A 25,584-nucleotide genomic window follows, 5' to 3' on the forward strand; every position below is an offset into this window, starting at 1 on the left:
GACTATAGTTTTTTCGATCTATTCCGACATAATGTCATTCCGAACTGTGTTGACGTGGAGTACAAGTTGATGTTATGCAAAACAGGTAAGTTAGTGACTTTATATTACATAATTAATAATCCTCTGTTTTTTGCATCCCTTGTGATGAAAGACTCACGGTCAGTCATTGTCTTGCTAAACTGTATAGAATTTTCCAACATAAGGGATTAATATTTCATTGTCAAAACAATCAATATATAACGCACGTCAATCTATATATGACACAGCCGTGTTTAATCCACTGTTGATTCATAGTGTGGTTTATGTTAATCATCTATACAATAACAGACTCGTTGCCCATGTCTAAAACATATGAACTGAGAGCAATTAAGCATCTCCATCTATTCAGACAGGGACATTTACATAAAATTCTCTCTCTATGGAACACGGTTTCAAGCAGAATAGAGCCAGTATCTTACTTCTGCGAAATATTCCTGACCTACTCTAGGGAACGACATGCATGATGATATCTCATTCCTGAACTGAACTAATATGAAAATGCAAGCTATATTTGTTATAACAATACATATAGTTAACTAGACCTCCAGAGCATATGTAACATTCATGTAAAACGATAATAAGACACATCCCTCGAACCATTCATATTCAGGTATATTCCATCCGACAACTTGGGGGTTAATACTGGCAACACAGCACGAAGATTTTCATCGTTAAAATATAAGTTGCGGATGAGAATGTCCTGTATCCACCCTCCCCAAGACATCATATATTATGTTATCTATGAAAGTGAACTGGTCATCCAAAGAATGCATTATTGAAATACATCAATCCACAGTGGTTATTGACAGAAAAACTACTTGCACTGCAGCGGTGCTAATGTATTGTTCAAAGAGGGTGTTCATGTTTTATAGTGGTTACGTAACTGAGGCAAAGTACAATAAACGTATTTTGCCCCTTCTAAACCCGTTCAAAAATACAGGTTCAGCGTCATCCGTCGATTTAAAAAAAGGACGATAGGGCAGTCGCGCACGGCGTTTAACGTCGTCATCGGTAAATAATCGAGTCCAGACAATCCAGTGATCAACAGCATGAGCATCGATTTACGCAAGTGGGAACCGATAACATGTGTCAACCAAGCCAGCGAGCCTGACCACCCGATCCCGTTAGTCGCCTCTTACGACAAGCATAGGTTACTGAAGGCACATTCTGAACCGGACGTTCACGGGTCGAATACAGTTTTCAAATGACCGAACCACTCTTGACTTGGAATGGTATTTGTCTGTAATATGTGATTTTAAGTTTTTATGCTCGGTGTAACAAGCCAATATTGCCACGGCAGGTTACGAGTCGCCAACAGCAGATACTACCGTAGAGTCATGCCGCCATACAATAAGAGAGGCTACGGTCCGCCAGCCGACGGGGACGTCAGGGAAAAGGAGCTGAGACTTGATGCCGAGGTGGAGGATGAACCGGAAGACGACCAGAAAGAGCTTCAATACGGATGGGGATCGTGGAAGCCAAAGTAGGTGCTCTGAAAACATGTCTACATGTAGATACACCAAGACATCTCATACACTGTTCTACGTCAGGATTGCTTTCAAAAAAATGCAAACACCACATCGCTATCGATTTTGCATGGTTTACATGGTCCCCTGGACCCCACGTGGAGCACCGGGTGGTCAGACTCTATGGCCCCTCACCCTGACGTTGTGAGGAATTACCCCCGAACCGGCCCCTGATATTTGACCCGAACCGGCCCCTGATATTTGACCCAAACCGGCCCCGAGAAGTAATATTTTTACATTGACATATAAATTAAAGTTCCTTTAACATAAATGACGAAAACATATTATTTATATGTCTTTACATGTAATTTGCGAATATTAGTGTCGATGAGAGGCGAGTGAACATGCAAGTGCTCCTGATCGCGGAGATCCCGAACACCCAGGAGTACGCCCACACAAACATTCCAGGAACACGCACACACAAACATTCCAGGAGCACGCCCACACAAACACCCCAGGAGCACGCCCACACAAACACCCCAGGAGCACGCCCACACAAACAGCCCAGGAGTACGCGCACACAAACACCCCAGGAGCACGCGCACACAAACATTCCAGGAGCACGCCCACACAAACACCCCAGGAGCACGCCCACAGAAACATCCCAGGAACACGCTCACACGAACACCTCAGGAGCACGCCCACACAAACATTTCAGGAGCACGCCCACACAAACATTCCAGGAACACGCCTACACGAACATTTCAGGAACACGCTCACACGAAAACCCCAGGGGCACGCCCACACAAACATTCCAGGAGCACGCCCACACGAACATCCCAGGAGCACGCCCACACAAACACCCCAGCAGCATGCCCACACAAACACCCCAGGAGTACACCCACACAAACACCCCAGGAGTACGCGACACAAACACATTCTAGGAGCACGCACACACAAACATTCCAGGAGCACGCCCACACACAAACATTCCTGGAGCACGCGCACACACGAACATTCCAGGAACACGCCCACATTTAACATTTCCAGGAACACGCCACACGAAACCCCAGGGCACGCATACAAACATTCCAGGAGCACGCCCACACGAACATCCCAGGAGCACGCCCACACAAACACCCCAGCAGCACGCCCACACAAACACCCCAGGAGTACGCCCACACAAACACCCCAGGAGCACGCGCACACAAACACCTCCAGGAGCACGCGCACACAAACATTCCTGGAGCACGCCCACACAAACATTCCTGGAGCACGCCCACACAAACATTCCAGGAGCACGTCCACACGAACATTCCAGGAACACGCCTACACGAACATTCCAGCAACACGCTCACACGAACACCCCAGGAGCACGCCCACACAAACATTCCAGGAACACGCCCACACAAACACCCCAGGAGTACGCGCACAGAAACACCCCAGGTGCATGCCCACACAAACACCTCAGGAGTACACTGACACAAACACTCCAAGGAGTACGCCCACACAAACACCCCAGAGCACGCACATACAAACACCCCAGGAGTAATGCCCACACAAACATCCCAGGAGCACGCCACACAAACACCCCAGGAGCACGCACACAAACATTCCAGGAGCACGCACAAACATTCCAGGAGCACGCCACACAAACATTCCAGGAGCACGCACACAAACACCCCAGGAGCACGCCCACACACAAACACCCCAGGAGAGCACACACAAACATCCCAGGAGCACGCTTCACACAAACATTCCAGGAGCACGCCACACAAACATTCCAGGAGCACGCCACACGAACATTCCAGCAGCACGCCCCACACAAAACCCCAGGAGTACGCCACACAAACATCCCAGGAGCACGCCCAAACAAAATCCCAGGAGCACGCCTACACAAATATCCCAGGAGCACGCTCACACACAAACATTCCAGGAGCACGCCCACACAAACATTCCAGGAGCACGCCTCACACAAACATCTCAGGAGCACGCCTACAGAAACATCTCAGGAGCACGCCTACACAAACATCTCAGGAGCACGCCCACACAAACATTCCAGGAGCACGCACACACAAACACCCCAGGAGTACGCCCACACAAACATCCCAGGAGCACGCCCACACAAACACCCCAGGAGCACGCCCACACAAACATCCCAGGAGCACGCCCACACAAACACCCCAGGAGCATGCCCACACAAACATTCCAGGAGCACGCTTCACACAAACATCCCAGGAGCACTTCCACACAAACACCCCAGGAGCATGCCCACACAAACATTCCAGGAGCACTTCACACAAACATCCCAGGAGCACGCTCCACACAAACATCCCAGGAGCACGCTTCACACTAACACCCCAGGAGCACGCCACACGAACACCCCAGGAGCACGCCACACAAACATCCCAGGAGCACGCCCACACAAACATCCCAGGAGCACACTCAGACAAACATCTCAAGAGCACACCCACACAAACATTCCAGGAGCACGCCACACAAACATTCCAGGAGCACGCCCACACAAACATCCCAGGAGCACGCTCACACAAACATCCCAGGAGCACGCCCACACAAACATCCCAGGAGCACGCCCACACAAACACCCCAGGAGCACGCCCACACAAACATCCCAGGAGCACCTCACACAAACACCCCAGGAGCACGCTCACACAAACATCCCAGGAGCACACCCACACAAACATCCCAGGAGCACACTCAGACAAACATCTCAAGAGCACACCCACACAAACATTCCAGGAGCACGCTCACACAAACATTCCAGGAGCACGCCCACACAAACATTCCAGGAGCACGCCCACACAAACATTCCAGGAGCACGCTCACACAAACATCCCAGGAGCACGCCCACACAAACATCCCAGGAGCACGCCCACACGAACCCTCCAGGAGCACGCCCACGCAAACACCCCAGGACGCGCCACACAAACATCCCAGGAGCACGCCTACACAAACATCTCAGGAGCACGCCCACACAAACATTACAGGAGCACGCCCACACAAACATTCCAGGAGCACGCCTACACGAACATCTCAGGAGCACGCCTACACAGACATCTCAGGAGCACGCCCACACAAACATCTCAGGAGCACGCCCACACAAACATTCCAGGAGCACGCTCACACAAACATTCCAGGGCGACGCCACACACCTAACATTCCAGGAGCACGCCCACACAAACACCCCAGGAGCACGCCCACACAAACATCCCAGGAGCACGCCCACACAAACACCCCAGGACGCCACGCCCACAAACATTCCAGGAGCACGCTCACACGAACACCCCAGGAGCACGCTCACACAAAACATCCCAGGAGCACGCCCACACAAACATTCCAGGAGCACACTCTACACAAACATTCCAGGAGCACGCCCACACAAACATCCCAGGAGCACGCCCACACAAACACCCCAGGAGCACGCTCACACGAACACCCAGGAGCACAAACATCCCAGGAGCACGCCCACACAAACATTCCAGGAGCACGCTCACACAAACATCCCAGGAGCACGCCCACACAAACATTCCAGGAGCACACTCATTCAAACATTCCAGGAGCACGCCCACACAAACATCCCAGGAGCACGCCCACACAAACATCCCAGGAGCACGCCCACAAAACACCCCAGGAGCACGCCCACAAACACCCCAGGAGCACGAACACCCCAGGAGCACGCCCACACAAACACCCCAGGAGTACGCTCACACAAACATCCCAGGAGCACGCCCACACAAAATCCCAGGAACACGCCCACAAAAACATCCCAGGAGCACGCTCACACAAACACCCCAGGAGCACGCCTAAACAAACATCCTAAGAGCACGCTCACACGAACACCCCAGGAGCACGCCTACACAAACATCCCAGGAGCACGCTCACACGAACACCCCAGGAGCACGCCTACACAAACATCTCAGGAGCACGCCCACACAAACATCTCAGGAGCACGCCCACACAAACATCTCAGGAGCACGCCTACACGAACATCTCAGGAGCACGCCTACACAAACATCTCAGGAGCACGCCCACACAAACATCCCAGGAGCACATCTACTCAAACAATCCAGGAACACGCCCTCACAAACATCCCAGGAACGCATCTACACAACCTATTGTATTTTGCCTATACCCATGCAAATGTCAGTCCCGAATACATGTACAAGCCTATGTGTCAAGTGCTCTCCTCTATCTTCCAAAGGTGTCTGCAGGTGTTCAACACTATCCGCTGGTACGTGTTTTGGACGTCGGTCTTCAGTCTGTTCCAAGGCTTTACAATCAACGGCGTCACCAACGCAATCATCAGCTCTTTAGAGACACGGTTTGAGCTGTCCAGCTCCTTGTCCGGCCTCATCATCAGCTCCAACGACTTCCTCGCTCTCTTCCTCGTTCTCGTCATCAGCTACTACGGCGCTACACGCAACAAACCTCGTCTCATCGCTGGTGGCATCTTCCTCCTGGGACTGGGGTCGTTTGTGTTTGCTCTTCCACACTTCATTGCAGGTGTCTACAACTATAAGTCCTCGGGTGAGTGAAAACTGTATACATTGCAATTGCATAGAACTAAGCGTCCCCGGTGAGTGAAAACTGTATACATTGATGATGTATACAACCAGAAGTCCTTGTGTAGGTGAGGAAGAGACATAGTGCTCACTAACTACATAGCGTGTTCAACCTTTGGAGCATGCAATTATACTGTGTATGTGTGTTGTGAATCGCACTTGTTACTTTAAAGAGTCTACGCTCATAAGCATCTTTGGATAGCTTTATCTCTTGGTGAAAAATGAACTAGATAAATATATACACATATTTACGCATATTGAACAGCCACGACACTGACATTGTTTAAAGGAAAGACATAGATAATTTTAAATGTATGTTCAGTCCCTGGCAACATCAGTGCCCCATCCTCCCCGCGGCTATACGGGGGATGAAGTCACCCTACTTGCTGTCCGTTAGCAGGTCGTCCCTTAGCAGGGGGGCACGCTCGTTCTGCTGAGACACATGTAATCAGCACCTTCCTTAAACATGCCTCCTGTCACAGATCAGTAGTGTGGGTAATCTTAAACCCTTCTTACAAGCATTCCTTACAGTCAAACCGTAACCCTGCCATCCCATGCTCATTGTAGGTACCCTCCCTTTATCTGAGTCAAAATTAAGGGACGTAAAATCACTCAAGGTTACGATTCCATTTTATTTTTATTAACCCATTCCTTTCTCTTCATCGAAAACGACCGGTGGAAAATAGAGTTAATGTTCATGATTTATTACGAATCCTATGGAATACTTTAAGGGTTTCTACATTTTTTTTTTTTTAATATATTTCCCATGGCTGGAATATTCAATACGCCCAAAGTTAATGTTGCAATGTATATCTAGTCAGATTGTAAAGTAATTTGTTCACTGGAGGACCAGAAATGACTTGCTCTGGGTTAAGTATGTTTTAGGGATTTCCGTGGACAAAGAGTTTTCACTCACGTGCATGTAGTCACGCACACACACCCTCACGCATCAAGACTCTGCCACTCAGACAACAGTATCAGTTATTGCCCTTGCAGATGTCCACGAAACATCATGCACAGAGATAGGCAACAGTACCGAGTGCGGTGTACGGAAAGAGTCCTACCTACAAAACTACGTCTACTTCTTCATGCTCGGTAACGCGCTGCACGGAGCTGGAGCCACGCCCATGTTTACCCTCGGAACGACCTTCATTGATGAGAACACACAGGCCAAGATGACGTCTTTTTATCTAGGTAAATACTCCATTGTTCACTGTCTTTAATATACAGTGATGGAAGGCAGACGAGGTAGCTCATTCCTGTGGTTTACAGCACGTGACACTGGTGTCCCTCAGTGGTGTGAGTTTTGTTTGTTTGTTGTTGTTGTTGTTGTTGTTGTTGTTGTTTTTGTTTTCTGTTTACTGTTTAAATAATGTTTTGTCCAGACGTTTTAGCCCCAAAACTAAATGGTTCACTGGACTTGAGGGAACTATATTTAGAAGAAGAGACCGAAAAATATCAACAAAAATACAAGCACCACTCTGTCCCGTACATGTTGTTGTCCATTCCGTGTCGTCCATCGTATGTCGTCCATTCCGTGCGGGCCATTCTTTATCGTCCAGTCTAGACGTGCGTTGCCTACCATGTGTCGCCCATGGTGCGTTTCCTATCGTGAGGTCTTGTGTCGTCCATCGATATTACAAATAACGGCCGTGCCTGATGTTACAAATAACGTCTGTTCCTGATGTTACAAATAACGGATGTGTCTGATGTTACAAATAACGGCTGTGCCTGATGTTACAAATAACAGCTGTGCCTGATGTTACAAATAACAGCTGTGCCTGGTGTTACAAATAACGGCTGTGCCTGGTGTTACAAATAACGGCTGTTTCTGGTGTAACAAATAACGGCTGTGCCTGATGTTACAAATAACAGCTGTGCCTGGTGTTACAAATAACGGCTGTGCCTGTTGTTACAAGAAACGGCTGTGCCTGGTGTTACAAATAACGGCTGTTTCTGATGTTACAAATGACAGCTGTGCCTGATGTTACAAATAACGGCTGTGCTTGATGTTACAAATAACGGCTGTGCCTGGTGTTACAAATAACGGCTGTGCCTGATGTTACAAATAACGGCTGTGCTTGATGTTACAAATAACGGCTGTGCCTGGTGTTACGAATAACAACGGTGCCTGGTGTTACGAATAACGGCTGTGCCTGGTGTTACAAATAACAGCTGTGCCTGGTGTTACAAATAACGGCTGTGCCTGGTGTTACAAATAACGGCTGTTTCTGGTGTAACAAATAACGGCTGTTTCTGGTGTAACAAATAACGGCTGTGCCTGATGTTACAAATAACGGCTGTGCCTGGTGTTACAAATAACGGCTGTTTCTGATGTTACAAATAACGGCTGTGCCTGTTGTTACAAATAACGGCTGTGTCTGATGTTACAAATAACAACTGTGCCTGGTGTTACGAATAACGGCTGTGCCTGATGTTACAAATATCGGCTGTGCCTGGTGTTACAAATATCGGCTGTGCCTGGTGTTACAAATAACGGCTGTGCCTGTTGTTACAAATAACGGCTGTTTCTGATGTTACAAATAACGGCTGTTTCTGATGTTACAAATAACGGCTGTGCCTGGTGTTACGAATAACGACGGTGCCTGGTGTTACAAATAACGGCTGTTTCTGGTGTTACAAATAACGGCTGTTTCTGGTGTTACAAATAACGGCTGTGCCTGGTGTTACAAATAACGGCTGTGCCTGGTGTTACAAATAACGGCTGTGCCTGGTGTTACAAATAACGGCTGTGCCTGATGTTACAAATAACGGCTGTGCCTGATGTTACAAATAACGGCTGTGCCTGGTGTTACAAATAACGGCTGTGCCTGGTGTTACAAATATCGGCTGTGCCTGATGTTACAAATAACGGCTGTGTCTGGTGTTACAAATATCGGCTGTGCCTGGTGTTACAAATAACAGCTGTGCCTGGTGTTACAAATAACGGCTGTGCCTGGTGTTACAAATATCGGCTGTGCCTGGTGTTACAAATAACGGCTGTGCCTGTTGTTACAAATAACGGCTGTGTCTGGTGTTACAAATATCGGCCATTTTGATGTTGCAGGTATCGTATATGCTGCTGCATCGCTCGGTGTTGCTTCCGGTTACACAGTGGGCGGACAATTCCTCAATGTCTTCACCGACGTTGACAAAGTCGACGTCTCAAAGTAAGTACAAGGATGAAACAACTCTCCCGGCGGCGTGTTGACACTACTCAGTGAATCCCCGTCAAACAGGAATGTTCATTACAGAATAACCAATAGTTAACAAATAATTTAAATCTTTACGCCGCAGGATTTGGCGTTGCTCTGGTTTTAGTGATTCATCCAATAGCTTACTCTGTTGTCGTTCAAGGTTAAAATTAGCAATATTAACAGATATGTGTCCTTACTGTTGTCCGTTTACCGTTTACTACTTCCACAAATAACGTGATGGATGCTGGACTGCGATGTAAGGCATTTCTTATTGTGCTATAATATTATATTTCACCTTAAGACATCTGCATGTCCACAACATTTCCTCAATAAGTGTAGGACATATAAACATCCTCTTAATTGCACTATTTCAGAATAGACTTGACCCCTGCGGATCCCCGCTGGGTCGGGGCGTGGTGGGTCAGTTTCCTCATCAGTGGTGGTGTCATGTTTATCATCGCCTTGCCCATGCTTGCCTACCCCACAATATTACCAGGTAACCATGACGACCAAGTAAAATATTATTGTGCATAAGAAAGCGTATCTGTAGTCGTGTAATCAAGACTGTCGGAACTAATTATGAATTCCGGAGTTGCGTCGATGAGTCATACCAGGATCCGCAGCATTTTATATTTCGATCCCCGATTATATACCTTGTTCAGTCGGCAGCCGTCATGTACGGTAGCTTGTATGCTGCAGAGACAGACCCTCTTGTGGGTGCTGAGATGACATCACAAACACGTCACCTCCCAGGGGCCCATTCGTCGGGCGCCTTAACCCAATTTTCTACGACCTGTTAGACATGGCTTAAACCCTGAGTAAAATGGTATGGTAATAGAATTTGATTTCTTTTCTACATCTGGCATATCCAGGTAGCGCCGCAATTCAGGCAGCCCGGAAGTCAGAAGCGTATCAAGATTTCAACTCTGAAACGGACAGAGATGACTTTGGCAGAAGCTGGAGGGACTTCCCGAGGGCGATGGGGAGTTTGGTACGTAATAAAACACTTGCAATCGGCATATCTCGATAGAACTCCAGAATAAGTCCCAAGTAACCGACAATTGGTTATCTTGACATGAAGTGATTTCACCAGTACTATTCGTATGTGGGTATATACGATAAGATAAGATAAAATAAGATAAGATATGTCTTTATTGTCGAAAAGGTATTTCTATTACATAGTTTCAGTTCTCCATTCATGATAAATATTATAAATAAATACATTTTAAATAACAATGTATAACTCTTCCACAAATTGACTTTAAGAAATGAATTTTTACATCAGTTTAGAAGAAGGTAATGTCTATATAACCAAGTGGATAATTTGAGATAACGGAGACGTTGAGCGCAATCGTGACCACGTAGCATGGTCCCGACGTCGGGTTACCTGGCTCTCAGTCTGGCAGTATGATCACGCTAATGTAGTACCCGGATGTACCGATCTTGGGCTGCAGTGGTGACTCGAGGTCTGCCTGTACAGGGACGGTCATTTGTTATACCTCTTTGGTTGTAACGAGCTGCAAGCAGTGATATCGTGCTCAGACTAACATTCAGACGCCTGGCAACAGAAGATTGGTAATCTCAGCGTGCATTCTTTCAATGGCGATGTTCCTTGTCGCAGCGTCAAGACGTGGCGTAGTGATTTGACCTTGGAACTCCTTTAAAACGAATGCCGATTTCCGAAAGTAATCTGGATTTTTATAGCCAGACAGTGCATGCGCTTTGCTGCACAATTTCAACTGGAAGGTGATTTCTGTTGCATTGTGGTCATCGATGCCTTTTTCATTCTTGTAAGAAATCTCATCAAAATCAACATTTTCAGGTAAAGTCGACTTTTCACTTGTGCAATTGTGTAATTTCATGTTATCAACACTTTTGTTGACGATTGTTTGAACACAGTAGGTAATTAATAGATTTTTTAAAATACAAAACGCCTATGCGTTTCTATTTTGGGATAGTATACATAGATACACACACATACATACATATTAGATGACTAGAGGACATTGTTCAGCAATAACAACACATGTGGCATATATGTACAGTCTCAATTCATGTATATATTGTCTCCCTGGAACAGATCAAGAACCCAACGTTCTTCTTTTTGTCGCTGGCGTCGTGCATGGGGGGTATGGCTGTTAGCGGAATGGCGGCTTTCGGCGCCAAGTTTCTCCAAGAGCAGTTCAACCTTCAGGCTGCCTACGCCAGTATGATCATGGGTAGGTAGATCCTGTAGACAATGAAAATATTGTGACCTGACATCATCAGTCACATGGTCATCTGAGGCACGTTGTGAAGCAGTGTTAAACCTCACTCACTCACTCTCCTGAGGATGGCACCACTCTTGTGTTCTCAGGGGCGATAACTGTGCCAGGTGCAGGAGGAGGGATGCTGTTCGGGGGATACATCGTCAAGAAGATGGAGCTAAAGTGTCGCGGCATCATCCGGCTCTGCATGATCGTTTGTGGCATCGCTCTCGTCGTGGGCGGCCTCTTCCTCATCCAGTGTCCTAAACCCAAGATGGCGGGCGTGACAGTGCAGTACAGTACACTTGAGTAAGTAGGAACAGAACATGAGAAGCTGGATCTACGCAGGCCTCAATAGTGCGTTCAGATCGAGACTCTTCGCTCGGCATTCCCTCATATATTCGATATACGTTCAAGTGAGGGAATTTAGCAGTATGAAATTCACGTGTAAATTTTGGAGTAAATTTGATTCCCACTTAACTCCCCTTGTAAGAACAAGTCACCATTAAACTTGTAGCAAACGTCGCTCAAAATGCAATGAATGATGAGATGATGTACCAATTGGCTACTATATATGGACAGCAGTGAACGGCATGACCGCTTGCTAATGTATAGCACCTTCTGACATCTGATATCCGTGTGTTCGAAGAAGTCTTTGAAACGCAATCTTTATCATCATCACCACCAACATCGCGACTCACATCACCGTCTGTATCTGCACTGTCATCATCATCGTCTTCATCGTTATCAGCCCAGCTATCGTGGTAGTCATCATAAACATCACTACTCCAATCACCGTTTACCATATTCATGTTTACTTCAGATCTCGAGAAGGAAAGAGTAATCTGATAGGATCCTGCAACTCGGCCTGTCACTGCTCGGAGCTCAACTACGAACCAGTGTGTGGAGCGGACAATGTCATTTACTTCTCGCCATGTCACGCGGGATGTTCTCTGCAATATGATTGGACAGATGGGCCCATGGGCCCCATAAAGGTAACGTTCTACACTTGACCTTGGCCTTGCGACATTCTAGAAAAATACTCACTAAACATCGTGCTTGTTCATAGGGTTTTGTCAATGTATTGTGTGACAAGGTGTGACCTGAGTCACTACATGTGATCACACCCCCAAAGATGCAGCATGGTGCCCTTGCCATCAACTACGTATACATGATGAGTGTGATTAACGGCATGCCCTTACTGAAGTCGAGATCCCCTACCGCTCTGATACATCCGGCAGTATTTTTGGGCAGTTATTGGGAATATTCCAGTAATATCACAGCTGGGGGCAACAGAAACGGGTTTAACTCTTTGTATCAACGAGTGAAGAGCTAATAAGTTAACTCCACTCTGGTGAAAAGTTGAAATGAAGCAGACTATGAAGCAGCCATGACTACACCCAGTCATCGGTCTTGTGTTTCAGATGTATAGGAATTGTTCCTGTGTGGAGAATAGCTTACACCTGATGAACATGTCAGCGTGGTCTGACAACGTCACAGCGGCTGCGGACACAACGTTCTCATTAACCAACAACATCACAGTCCCGGGCGCCATGGACGGTATCTGTCCGTCTGACTGCTACTTGCTGTACGTTGTGGCGCCGTTGCTGTTCCTGGGAATGTTGCTCACGTTCACGGTCGTGTCGCCATCACAGACAGCAACTCTCAGGTGCGTTACATTAAAGCTGTGGGTGTGACGCAAATCACATACAAGTTTGGCAACAGGCTCATCCCCAGTACTCATGCTAAAAACAAGTGAGTGAGTTGAGCTTAACCCCGTACTGAACAGTATTTCTTGTATTTCTGCAATTGTCAGTTTCCGTTGCAGGAAAGAAGGAAGTGAGGCAGGCACAGACGAAACCCAATACTATGACTATGGTGCTCACAAATCCAGAACAATAACTATGGCAAACTGTGGTACGAACCCAGATTATAAGTTTCTTGGTCACCAAGAGGACGCACATCTGCACAGCCAACTGCGATGCCTTTCATGTCCATGAATAAGACACCGGTGCCCATTGTCATGGCAGAAAGGTCTGGTAGTTACTGCTAAATGAGACCTGGCCGATTGTGTGTGGTAGAACAACGGCTTTTGCACATGGTTCTATATTTGTTTATAGTCCATGCTGTGTTTGTTTATAGTCTATGCTGTGTTTGTTTATAGTCCATGCTGTGTTTGTTTATAGTCCATGCTGTGTTTGTTTATAGTCCATGCTGTGTTTGTTTATCAAACCGAACTCACTCACTCGTCCTATTTCAGATGTGTTCCAGGTGGCCAGCGATCTCTGGCTATTGGCTTCCAGTGGTTGTTCCTGAGACTTGGAGGTACGCATATATCGGTATCCTTACATCATAACACTTCCTGTTCCAGTACACCGAGATGTGTGCCCCTTGTTATTCTTCAACCTAGATCCCTTGTGCTCAGAAAATAGTATTGGAGTAATGGATGTTCAGTTGGTGGATTGATGTTTGTGAAGTATGAACTACTGTATGAAGTATGTATTACTGTATGAAGTATGTACTGCTGTATGAAGTATGTATTACTGTATGAAGTATGTACTGCTGTATGAAGTATGTATATACTGTATGAAGTATGTACTACTGTATGAAGTATGTACTACTGTATGAAGTATGTACTGCTGTATGAAGTATGTAATACTGTATGAAGTATGTACTGCTGTATGAAGTATGTACTACTGTATGAAGTATGTACTACTGTATGAAGTATGTATTACTGTATGAAGTATGTATTACTGTATGAAGTATGTATTACTGTATGAAGTATGTACTACTGTATGAAGTATGTACTACTGTATGAAGTATGTAATACTGTATGAAGTATGTACTACTGTATGAAGTATGTACTACTGTATGAAGTATGTACTGCTGTATGTACTAGTATGTATAACTGTATGAAGTATGTACTACTGTATGAAGTATGTACTGTATGAAGTATATACTGTATGAAGTATGTATAGTACTGTATGAAGTATGTACTACTGTATGAAGTATGTATAACTGTATGAAGTATGTACTACTGTATGAAGTATGTACTACTGTATGAAGTATGTACTACTGTATGAAGTATGTACTACTGTATGAAGTATGTACTACTGTATGAAGTATGTACTACTGTATGAAGTATGTATTACTGTATGAAGTATGTACTACTGTATGAAGTATGTATTACTGTATGAAGTATATACTACTGTATGAAGTATGTACTACTGTATGAAGTATGTACTACTGTATGAAGTATGTACTACTGTATGAAGTATGTACTACTGTATGAAGTATGTATTACTGTATGAAGTATGTACTACTGTATGAAGTATGTACTGAAGTATGTATTGCTGTATGAAGTATGTACTACTGTATGAAGTATGTACTGCTGTATGAAGTATATACTACTGTATGAAGTATGTACTACTGTATGAAGTATGTATAACTGTATGAAGTATGTATAACTGTATGAAGTATGTATTACTGTATGAAGTATATATTACTGTATGAAGTATGTACTACTGTATGAAGTATGTATAACTGTATGAAGTATGTACTACTGTATGAAGTATGTACTACTGTATGAAGTATGTATTACTGTATGAAGTATGTATTACTGTATGAAGTATATACTACTGTATGAAGTATGTACTACTGTATGAAGTATGTACTAACTGTATGAAGTATGTATAACTGTATGAAGTATGTATTACTGTATGAAGTATGTATTACTGTATGAAGTATGAACTACTGTATGAAGTATGTATAACTGTATGAAGTATGTACTACTGTATGAAGTATATACTACTGTATGAAGTATATACTACTGTATGAAGTATGTATTACTGTATGAAGTATGTACTACTGTATGAAGTATGTATTACTGTATGAAGTATGTACTACTGTATGAAGTATGTACTACTGTATGAAGTATGTATTACTGTATGAAGTATGTACTACTGTATGAAGTATGTATTACTGTATGAAGTATGTACTACTGTATGAAGTATGTATTGCTGTATGAAGTATGTACTACTGTATGAAGTATGTATTACTGTATGAAGTATGTACTGCTGTATGAAGTATGTACTGTATGAAGTATGTATTACTGTATGAAGTATGTATTACTGTATGAAGTATGTACTACTGTATGAAGTATGTACTACTGTATGAAGTATGTACTACTGTATGAAGTATGTATAACTGTATGAAGTATGTATTACTGTATGAAGTATGTATTACTGTATGAAGTATGTACTACTGTATGAAGTATGTACTGCTGTATGAAGTATGTACTACTGTATGAAGTATGTATTACTGTATGAAGTATGTATAACTGTATGAAGTATGTACTACTGTATGAAGTATGTACTAACTGTATGAAGTATGTATTACTGTATGAAGTATGTATTACTGTATGAAGTATGTACTACTGTATGAAGTATGTACTACTGTATGAAGTATGTACTACTGTATGAAGTATGTACTACTGTATGAAGTATGTACTACTGTATGAAGTATGTATTACTGTATGAAGTATGTACTACTGTATGAAGTATGTACTACTGTATGAAGTATGTACTACTGTATGAAGTATGTACTACTGTATGAAGTATGTATTACTGTATGAAGTATGTATTACTGTATGAAGTATATACTACTGTATGAAGTATGTACTGCTGTATGAAGTATGTATAACTGTATGAAGTATGTACTACTGTATGAAGTATGTACTACTGTATGAAGTATGTACTACTGTATGAAGTATGTACTACTGTATGAAGTATGTACTGCTGTATGAAGTATGTATAACTGTATGAAGTATGTATTACTGTATGAAGTATGTACTACTGTATGAAGTATATACTACTGTATGAAGTATGTACTACTGTATGAAGTATATACTACTGTATGAAGTATGTACTACTGTATGAAGTATGTATTACTGCTGTATGAAGTATGTATTACTGTATGAAGTATGTACTACTGTATGAAGTATGTATTACTGTATGAAGTATGTATTACTGTATGAAGTATGTACTACTGTATGAAGTATGTATTACTGTATGAAGTATATACTACTGTATGAAGTATGTACTACTGTATGAAGTATGTATTACTGTATGAAGTATGTATTACTGTATGAAGTATGTATTACTGTATGAAGTATATACTACTGTATGAAGTATGTACTGCTGTATGAAGTATGTATAACTGTATGAAGTATGTATTACTGTATGAAGTATGTACTACTGTATGAAGTATGTACTGCTGTATGAAGTATGTATAACTGTATGAAGTATGTACTGCTGTATGAAGTATGTATTACTGTATGAAGTATGTACTGCTGTATGAAGTATGTATAACTGTATGAAGTATGTACTACTGTATGAAGTATATACTACTGTATGAAGTATGTACTGCTGTATGAAGTATGTATAACTGTATGAAGTATGTATTACTGTATGAAGTATGTACTACTGTATGAAGTATGTATTACTGTATGAAGTATGTACTGCTGTATGAAGTATGTATTACTGTATGAAGTATGTATAACTGTATGAAGTATGTATCTACTGTATGAAGTATGTACTACTGTATGAAGTATATACTACTGTATGAAGTATGTACTGTATACATGTATTACTGTATGAAGTATGTACTGCTGCATGAAGCATATACTACTGTATGAAGTATGTATTGCTGTATGAAGTATGTATAACTGTATGAAGCATGTATTACTGTATGAAGTATGTACTACTGTATGAAGTATGTACTACTGTATGAAGTATGAACTATATAAGTATATACTACTGTATGAAGTATGTACTTACTGTATGAAGTATGTATTACTACTGTATGAAGTATGTAAGTATGTACTCACTGTATGAAGTATGTACTAACTGTATGAAGTATGTACCACTGCATGAAGTATGTACTACTGTATGAAGTATATACTACTGTATGAAGTATGTACTACTGCATGAAGTATGTATTACTGTATGAAGTATGTATTACTGTATGAAGTATGTATTACTGTATGAAGTATGTACTACTGTATGAAGTATGTACTACTGTATGAAGCATGTACTACTGTATGAAGTATGTACTACTGTATGAAGTATGTGTACTGTATGAAGTATGTACATACTGTATGAAGCATGTATGTACCACTGTATGAAGTATGTACTACTGTATGAAGTATGTATTACTGTATATGAAGTATGTACTACTGTATGAAGTATGTACCTACTGTATGAAGTATGTACCACTGTATGAAGCATGTACTCACTGCATGAAGTATGTAACAGTATGAATGTATTATGCATTATGCATTACTGTATGAAGCATGTATTACTGTATGAAGTATGTACTGAAGCTGTATGAAGTATGTATACCTGTATGAAGTATGTATTACTGTATGAAGCATGTACCACTGTATGAAGCATATACCTATACTGTATGAAGCATGTACCACTGTATGAAGTATATATTACTGTATGAAGCATGTACTACCTGTGCATGAAGTATGTATAACTGTATGAAGTATGTATAACTGTATGAAGCATGTACTACTGTATGAAGCATGTACTATACTGTATGAAGTATGTATAACTGTATGAAGTATGTATTACTGTATGAAGCATGACAATTACTGTATGAAGTATGTACTACTGTATGAAGCATGTACTACTGTATGAAGTATGCATAACCTGTATGTAGTATGGAAGCATGTATTAACTGTATGAAGCATATATTACTGTATGAAGTATGTACCAACTGTATGAAGCATATACCACTGTATGAAGTATGTATTACTGTATGAAGTATGTATTACTGTATATATACCACTGTATGAAGTATGTACTACCGCTGTATGAAGTATGTATAACTGTATGAAGTATGTACTACTGTATGAAGTATGTACTACTGTATGAAAGTATATATTACTGTATGAAGTATGTACTGCTGCATGAAGTATGTATTACTGTATGAAGTATGTACTACTGTATGAAGCATGTAACTACTGTATGAAGCATGTATACTGCATGAAGCATGTATACTGTATGAAGCATATACTACTGTGTATGAAGTATAAGCATGCATGTACCACTGTATGAAGTATGTACACCGTACTGCATGAAGTATGTATTACTGTATGAAGTATGTACTACTGTATGAAGTATGTACTGCTGTATGAAGCATATACTACTGTATGAAGTATGTATTACTGTATGAAGTATGTATTACTGCATGAAGTATGTATTACTGTATGAAGTATATACTACTGTATGAAGCATGTATTACTGTATGAAGCATATATAACTGTATGAAGCATGTATTACTGTATATGAAGCATGTATTACTGTATGAAGTATAACTACTGTATGAAGTAGTAATACCACTGTATGAAATATGTGTACTGCTGTATGAAGTATGCAGTACTGCATGAAGTATACTACGCTGTATGAAGTATGTAAATTATGAAGTATGCACTGTATGAAGTATACTGTATTACTGTATGAAGTATGTAACTACTGTATGAAGTATGTATTAGCATGTATACTACTGTATGAAGTATGTATAACTGTATGAAGTATGTATTACTGCATGAAGTATGTATTACTGTATGAAGCATGTACTACTGTATGAAGCATATACTACCGTATGAAGCATATATGTATAACAATGTATGAAGTATGTATCACTGTATGAAGTATGTATTACTGTATGAAGTATATACATGTATATAAAGTATGAAGTATATACTACTGTATGAAGCATGCATGTATGAAGCATGAACCGCTACTGTATTAGTAAGTACGATGTATATGAACTATGTGTATGAAGTATCGCATGCTATTATTACTGTATGAAGTATGTATTACTGTATGAAGTATGTACTACTGCATGAAGTATGTAACTGTATGAAGTATGTACTACTGTATGAAGTATGCACTGTATGAAGTATGTACTACTGCTGCATGAAGTATATACTACTGTATGAAGTATGTATTAACTGTATGAAGTATGTATTACTGTATGAAGTATGTACTGCTGTATGAAGTATATACTCACTGTATGAAGTATGTACTCACTGTATGAAGTATGTATAACTGTATGAAGTATGTACTCACTGTATGAAGTATGTACTACTGTATGAAGTATGTACGATACTGTATGAAGCATGTATAACTGTATGAAGCATGTACTACTGTATGAAGTATGTACACTGTATGAAGTATATACTACTGTATGAAGTATATACTACTGTATGAAGTACGTATTACATGAAGTATGTAAACTCTTATGTATTACTGTATGAAGTATGTATTACTGTATGAAGTATGTATTACTGTATGAAGTATGTACTACTGTATGAAGTATGTATTACTGTATGAAGTATGTATTACTGTATGAAGCATGTACTGTATGAAGTATGTACAATAATGAAGTATTAACTGTATGAAGCATGTATTACTGTATGAAGTATGTACTGTATGAAGTATATACCACTGTATGAAGTATGTATACTGTATGAAGTATGTATTACTGTATGAAGTATGTATACTGTATGAAGCATGTACTCACTGTATGAAGCATATACTACTGTATGAAGCATATACTACTGTATGAAGTATGTACTGGCTGTATGAAGTATGTATAACTGTATGAAGTATGTTACTGTATGAAGTATGTACTACTGTATGAAGTATATACTACTGTATGAAGTATGTATTACTGTATGAAGTATGTATTACTGTATGAATGAAGTATGTATTACTGTATGAAGTATGTATTACTGTATGAAGTATGTACTACTGTATGAAGTATGTATACTGTATGAAGTATGTACTACTGTATGAAGTATGTACTACTGTATGAAGTATATACTACTGTATGAAGTATATACTACTGTATGAAGTATGTACTGCTGTATGAAGTATGTATTACTGTATGAAGTATGTATTACTGTATGAAGTATGTACTGCTGTATGAAGTATATACTACTGTATGAAGTATGTACTGCTGTATGAAGTATGTATAACTGTATGAAGTATGTATTACTGTATGAAGTATGTATTACTGTATGAAGTATATACTACTGTATGAAGTATATACTACTGTATGAAGTATGTATAACTGTATGAAGTATGTATTACTGTATGAAGTATGTATTACTGTATGAAGTATGTACTGCTGTATGAAGTATGTACTGCTGTATGAAGTATGTACTACTGTATGAAGTATGTATTACTGTATGAAGTATGTACTACTGTATGAAGTATATACTACTGTATGAAGTATATACTACTGTATGAAGTATATACTACTGTATGAAGTATGTATAACTGTATGAAGTATGTACTACTGTATGAAGTATATACTACTGTATGAAGTATATACTACTGTATGAAGTATGTATTACTGTATGAAGTATGTATTACTGTATGAAGTATGTATTACTGTATGAAGTATGTATTACTGTATGAAGTATGTACTACTGTATGAAGTATATACTACTGTATGAAGTATGAACTACTGTATGAAGTATATACTACTGTATGAAGTATATACTACTGTATGAAGTATGTACTGCTGTATGAAGTATGTATTACTGTATGAAGTATGTATTACTGTATGAAGTATGTACTGCTGTATGAAGCATATACTACTGTATGAAGTATATACTACTGTATGAAGTATGTATTACTGTATAAAGTATGTATTACTGTATGAAGTATGTACTGCTGTATGAAGTATATACTACTGTATGAAGTATGTATAACTGTATGAAGTATGTATTACTGTATGAAGTATGTATTACTGTATGAAGTATGTACTGCTGTATGAAGTATGTATAACTGTATGAAGTATGTATTACTGTATGAAGTATGTATTACTGTATGAAGTATGTACTGCTGTATGAAGTATATACTACTGTATGAAGTATATACTACTGTATGAAGTATGTATTACTGTATAAAGTATGTATTACTGTATGAAGTATGTACTGCTGTATGAAGTATATACTACTGTATGAAGTATATACTACTGTATGAAGTATGTATTACTGTATAAAGTATGTATTACTGTATGAAGTATGTACTGCTGTATGAAGTATGTATAACTGTATGAAGTATGTATTACTGTATGAAGTATGTACTACTGTATGAAGTATGTATTACTGTATGAAGTATGTACTGCTGTATGAAGTATGTACTGCTGTATGAAGTATGTATAACTGTATGAAGTATGTATTACTGTATAAAGTATGTATTACTGTATGAAGTATGTACTGCTTGTGTATGAAGTATATACTACTGTATGAAGTATATACTACTGTATGAAGTATGTATTACTGTATAAAGTAAGTATGAAGTATGCATTACTGTATGAAGTATGTATTACTGTATGGAAGTATGTACTACTGTATGAAGTATGTACTACTGTATGAAGTATGTATTACTGTATGAAGTATGTACTGCTGTATGAAGTATGTACTACTGTATGAAGTATGTACTACTGTATGAAGTATGTATTACTGTATGAAGTATGTATTACTGTATGAAGTATGTACTACTGTATGAAGTATGTATTACTGTATAAAGTATGTATTACTGTATGAAGTATGTACTGCTGTATGAAGTATGTACTACTGTATGAAGTATGTACTACTGTATGAAGTATGTATTACTGTATGAAGTATGTATTACTGTATGAAGTATGTACTGCTGTATGAAGTATGTACTACTGTATGAAGTATGTATTACTGTATGAAGTATGTACTACTGTATGAAGTATGTACTACTGTATGAAGTATGTATTGCTGTATGAAGTATGTACTGCTGTATGAAGTATGTATTACTGTATGAAGTATGTACTACTGTATGAAGTATGTATTACTGTATGAAGTATGTATTACTGTATGAAGTATGTACTGCTGTATGAAGTATGTATTACTGTATGAAGTATGTACTACTGTATGAAGTATATACTACTGTATGAAGTATGTACTGCTGTATGAAGTATGTACTGCTGTATGAAGTATGTATTGCTGTATGAAGTATGTATTGCTGTATGAAGTATGTACTGCTGTATGAAGTATGTACTGCTGTATGAAGTATGTATTACTGTATGAAGTATGTATTGCTGTATGAAGTATGTATTGCTGTATGAAGTATGTACTGCTGTATGAAGTATGTACTGCTGTATGAAGTATGTACTGCTGTATGAAGTATGTATTACTGTATGAAGTATGTACTGCTGTATGAAGTATGTACTGCTGTATGAAGTATGTACTGCTGTATGAAGTATGTATTACTGTATGAAGTATGTACTGCTGTATGAAGTATGTATTGCTGTATGAAGTATGTACTGCTGTATAAAGTATGTATTACTGTATGAAGTATGAACTACTGTATGAAGTATGTACTGCTGTATAAAGAATGTACTGCTGTATGAAGTATGTATTACTGTATGAAGTATGTACTGCTGTATGAAGTATGTACTACTGTATGAAGTATGTACTGCTGTATGAAGTATGTACTGCTGTATGAAGTATGTATTACTGTATGAAGTATGTACTGCTGTATGAAGTATGTACTGCTGTATGAAGTATGTATTACTGTATGAAGTATGTATTACTGTATGAAGTATGTATTACTGTATGAAGTATGTACTACTGTATGAAGTATGTGTTACTGTATGAAGTATGTACTGCTGTATGAAGTATGTACTGCTGTATGAAGTATGTATTACTGTATGAAGTATGTATTACTGTATGAAGTATGTACTGCTGTATGAAGTATGTACTACTGTATGAAGTATGTGTTACTGTATGAAGTATGTACTACTGTATGAAGTATGTATAACCGTATGAAGTATGTACTACTGTATGAAGTATGTACTGCTGTATGAAGTATGTACTGCTGTATGAAGTATGAACTAATGTAAATCGACTGCAGGTGTCAGTACACCAGTTCGGGAACCACATAGACTGGTTTTGTACTGGGTTCTTTCTGGAATTGTTTCTATTTTAAGCTGGTTAAACAGCATGTGATCGCTGCTGGTTGCTCGCCCTGTTTTAGGCACCACGCCAGGGCCCCTGATGCTGGGGACCATCATAGACAGTGCCTGCAGGGTGTGGCAGGACATCTGCGGACAGACAGGGTCGTGCTGGATCTACGAGAAGTCCGAGATGGGTATACGTATTTTTATCTGGTGGATCATGGTGAAAGGAGTCGCCGTCTTCTTCTTCTTCCTCGCCCAGTATTTCTACAGACCTCCGCCAGAGGACTCTGCACTTGAGGAAGAGAAAGGAGACCTGAAGAAAACAATCACAGATAGGGAGAGTGTGTTTTGATGCCTGGCATCATCAAGGGCATGATTGGACGTCCGGATGGAGCACTTCAGACAAGGGTGTGTACAGTGGGGTTCTGTGCCATCACATGTAGCTGTATAGGAGATCGACAACCTGTTCGGGTTATGATGAAGAACTAGCGTCATGGGAAGAAATCGTCACGAAAAATAGTTTATTCTCAGGAATTTTGAAAATAAATTCATTTACAGATACAGATTGCACCCGATTGTGACCCTCCGTTTCTCTGAGTAGCTTTGCTTGCTGGTAAAGGTCATCGTTGTATGTTACTGAGTTGTTCTCTAGATAACACACAACGGAATACCTGGGATACCGTTCCACGTCTCATTGTCCCAACGCCACCTTTCAACAAGCACTCAGAACTTACTTTTAAATGGCTGATGTTTGTTCACACGTAACTAAACTCGTGGCATTTCACGTCTGTATGTACGCAGAGCTTTCTTTGAACATTTCATTTTATTTCGTGCCAATGCATTGTTGACACCAGATCGAGGCACAATCGTCAGTATTTTCGACATGCTGCATCATCCACACAGTCAGACCACACCATAGCAACAGTTTCTATAACGTCAGCTGCTATGTAAATAGGAAGCAGTTAATCCTAGTAGAAGGATATTCGTGTTACAAATATAAGTGTGAAAAAATAATATTTTCCAGATAAAACCACAGTTTCGTGTTCACGAATGTTGTTGTGTTTTTGTTTAATAAACACTATAAAATATTTAATATATTGTTATATATTGTATCTTTAAACCTCTGTGAATGTTCTATATACATATAATATGTAACATATATAGCCCAAATAAGTACCAAACATGCGATTTTTGCGCTGCCTACATCCGACCGCACCCCCGCACATGCCCAAAGGCAAACACGGCATCCAAATCGACCAAAAGGGTCCAAAATATACCTAAACCTAGCTCACCCCCGTAACCCTAGCTCTAGTCCTAGGCCACCCCTGACGGGCCGAACTACCCCAAAACAAGCCCAAATAAGTGCCAAACATGCGGGTTTTGCGCTTCCACCATCCGCCCAGCATATCCGCACATGCACAAAGTCAAACCACACCTCTCCCGAGACTCCTTCCATCCCCCGTCATACTAAGCGCCGTGGACTTGGGCAAAAATTGCTAACCTGGCTTGCCCGCCGCTGGACTCAAAATAGGCCCCAAACGGTCCCAAATAAGTGCCAAACACGCGGTTTTCTGCGCTGCCAACATCCGCCCAGCACCCCCGCACATGCCCAAAGGCCAAAACCGCACCCAAATCCACCAAAAGGGTCCGAAATGACCTAACCCTAGCTATAACCTTGCCTTGGTACGAAAGTAGATGAACAAAAGAACCGCCATCTCCTTGGTCCATGCCTGTGCGTTGTCACGCATCGACTACTGTAACTCACTCCTGCAAGGTTTGCCATCATGTCTGATCAGGAAGTTACAAGTTGTACAAAACTCATCAGCCCGAGTCGCAACAAGAACAGCGAGACATGATCACATCACACCAATTCTCCAACATCTACACTTGTTGCCAGTGCCACAGCGGATCAAATACAAAGTTGTCCTGCTTGTCTTCAAGTGTCTCCACAATCAAGCCCCTCAGTATCTCTCCAGCATGATAACCAGATATCAACCTGTCAGATCTCTTCGATCCTCTCGCCAGTTTCTCCTTC

At 40.8% G+C, this 25,584-nt stretch overlaps 1 protein-coding gene across 1 annotated transcript in view; it reads left to right on the forward strand.

Annotated features, from left to right (window-relative positions):
* Positions 1-24,637, forward strand: part of LOC124281580 (solute carrier organic anion transporter family member 4A1-like) — a 58,077-nt gene extending 33,440 nt beyond the window's left edge. Inside the window, exons 2-13 of the mRNA XM_046717525.1 lie at positions 1,340-1,522; positions 5,728-6,053; positions 7,085-7,282; positions 9,156-9,258; positions 9,660-9,781; positions 10,158-10,276; positions 11,366-11,504; positions 11,642-11,840; positions 12,355-12,526; positions 12,956-13,200; positions 13,792-13,856; positions 23,627-24,637. Of these exons, the coding sequence (XP_046573481.1) occupies positions 1,377-1,522; positions 5,728-6,053; positions 7,085-7,282; positions 9,156-9,258; positions 9,660-9,781; positions 10,158-10,276; positions 11,366-11,504; positions 11,642-11,840; positions 12,355-12,526; positions 12,956-13,200; positions 13,792-13,856; positions 23,627-23,901 (2,109 nt within the window). The 5' untranslated portion in view covers positions 1,340-1,376 and the 3' untranslated portion in view covers positions 23,902-24,637. The remainder of the gene's footprint in view (positions 1-1,339; positions 1,523-5,727; positions 6,054-7,084; positions 7,283-9,155; positions 9,259-9,659; positions 9,782-10,157; positions 10,277-11,365; positions 11,505-11,641; positions 11,841-12,354; positions 12,527-12,955; positions 13,201-13,791; positions 13,857-23,626) is intronic.
* The last annotated feature ends 947 nt before the right edge of the window (positions 24,638-25,584 follow it).

This window comes from Haliotis rubra, unplaced genomic scaffold (assembly GCF_003918875.1).
Source record: "Haliotis rubra isolate DU_JTF1 unplaced genomic scaffold, ASM391887v1 Scf285, whole genome shotgun sequence".
Lineage (NCBI taxonomy): Eukaryota > Metazoa > Mollusca > Gastropoda > Lepetellida > Haliotidae > Haliotis > Haliotis rubra.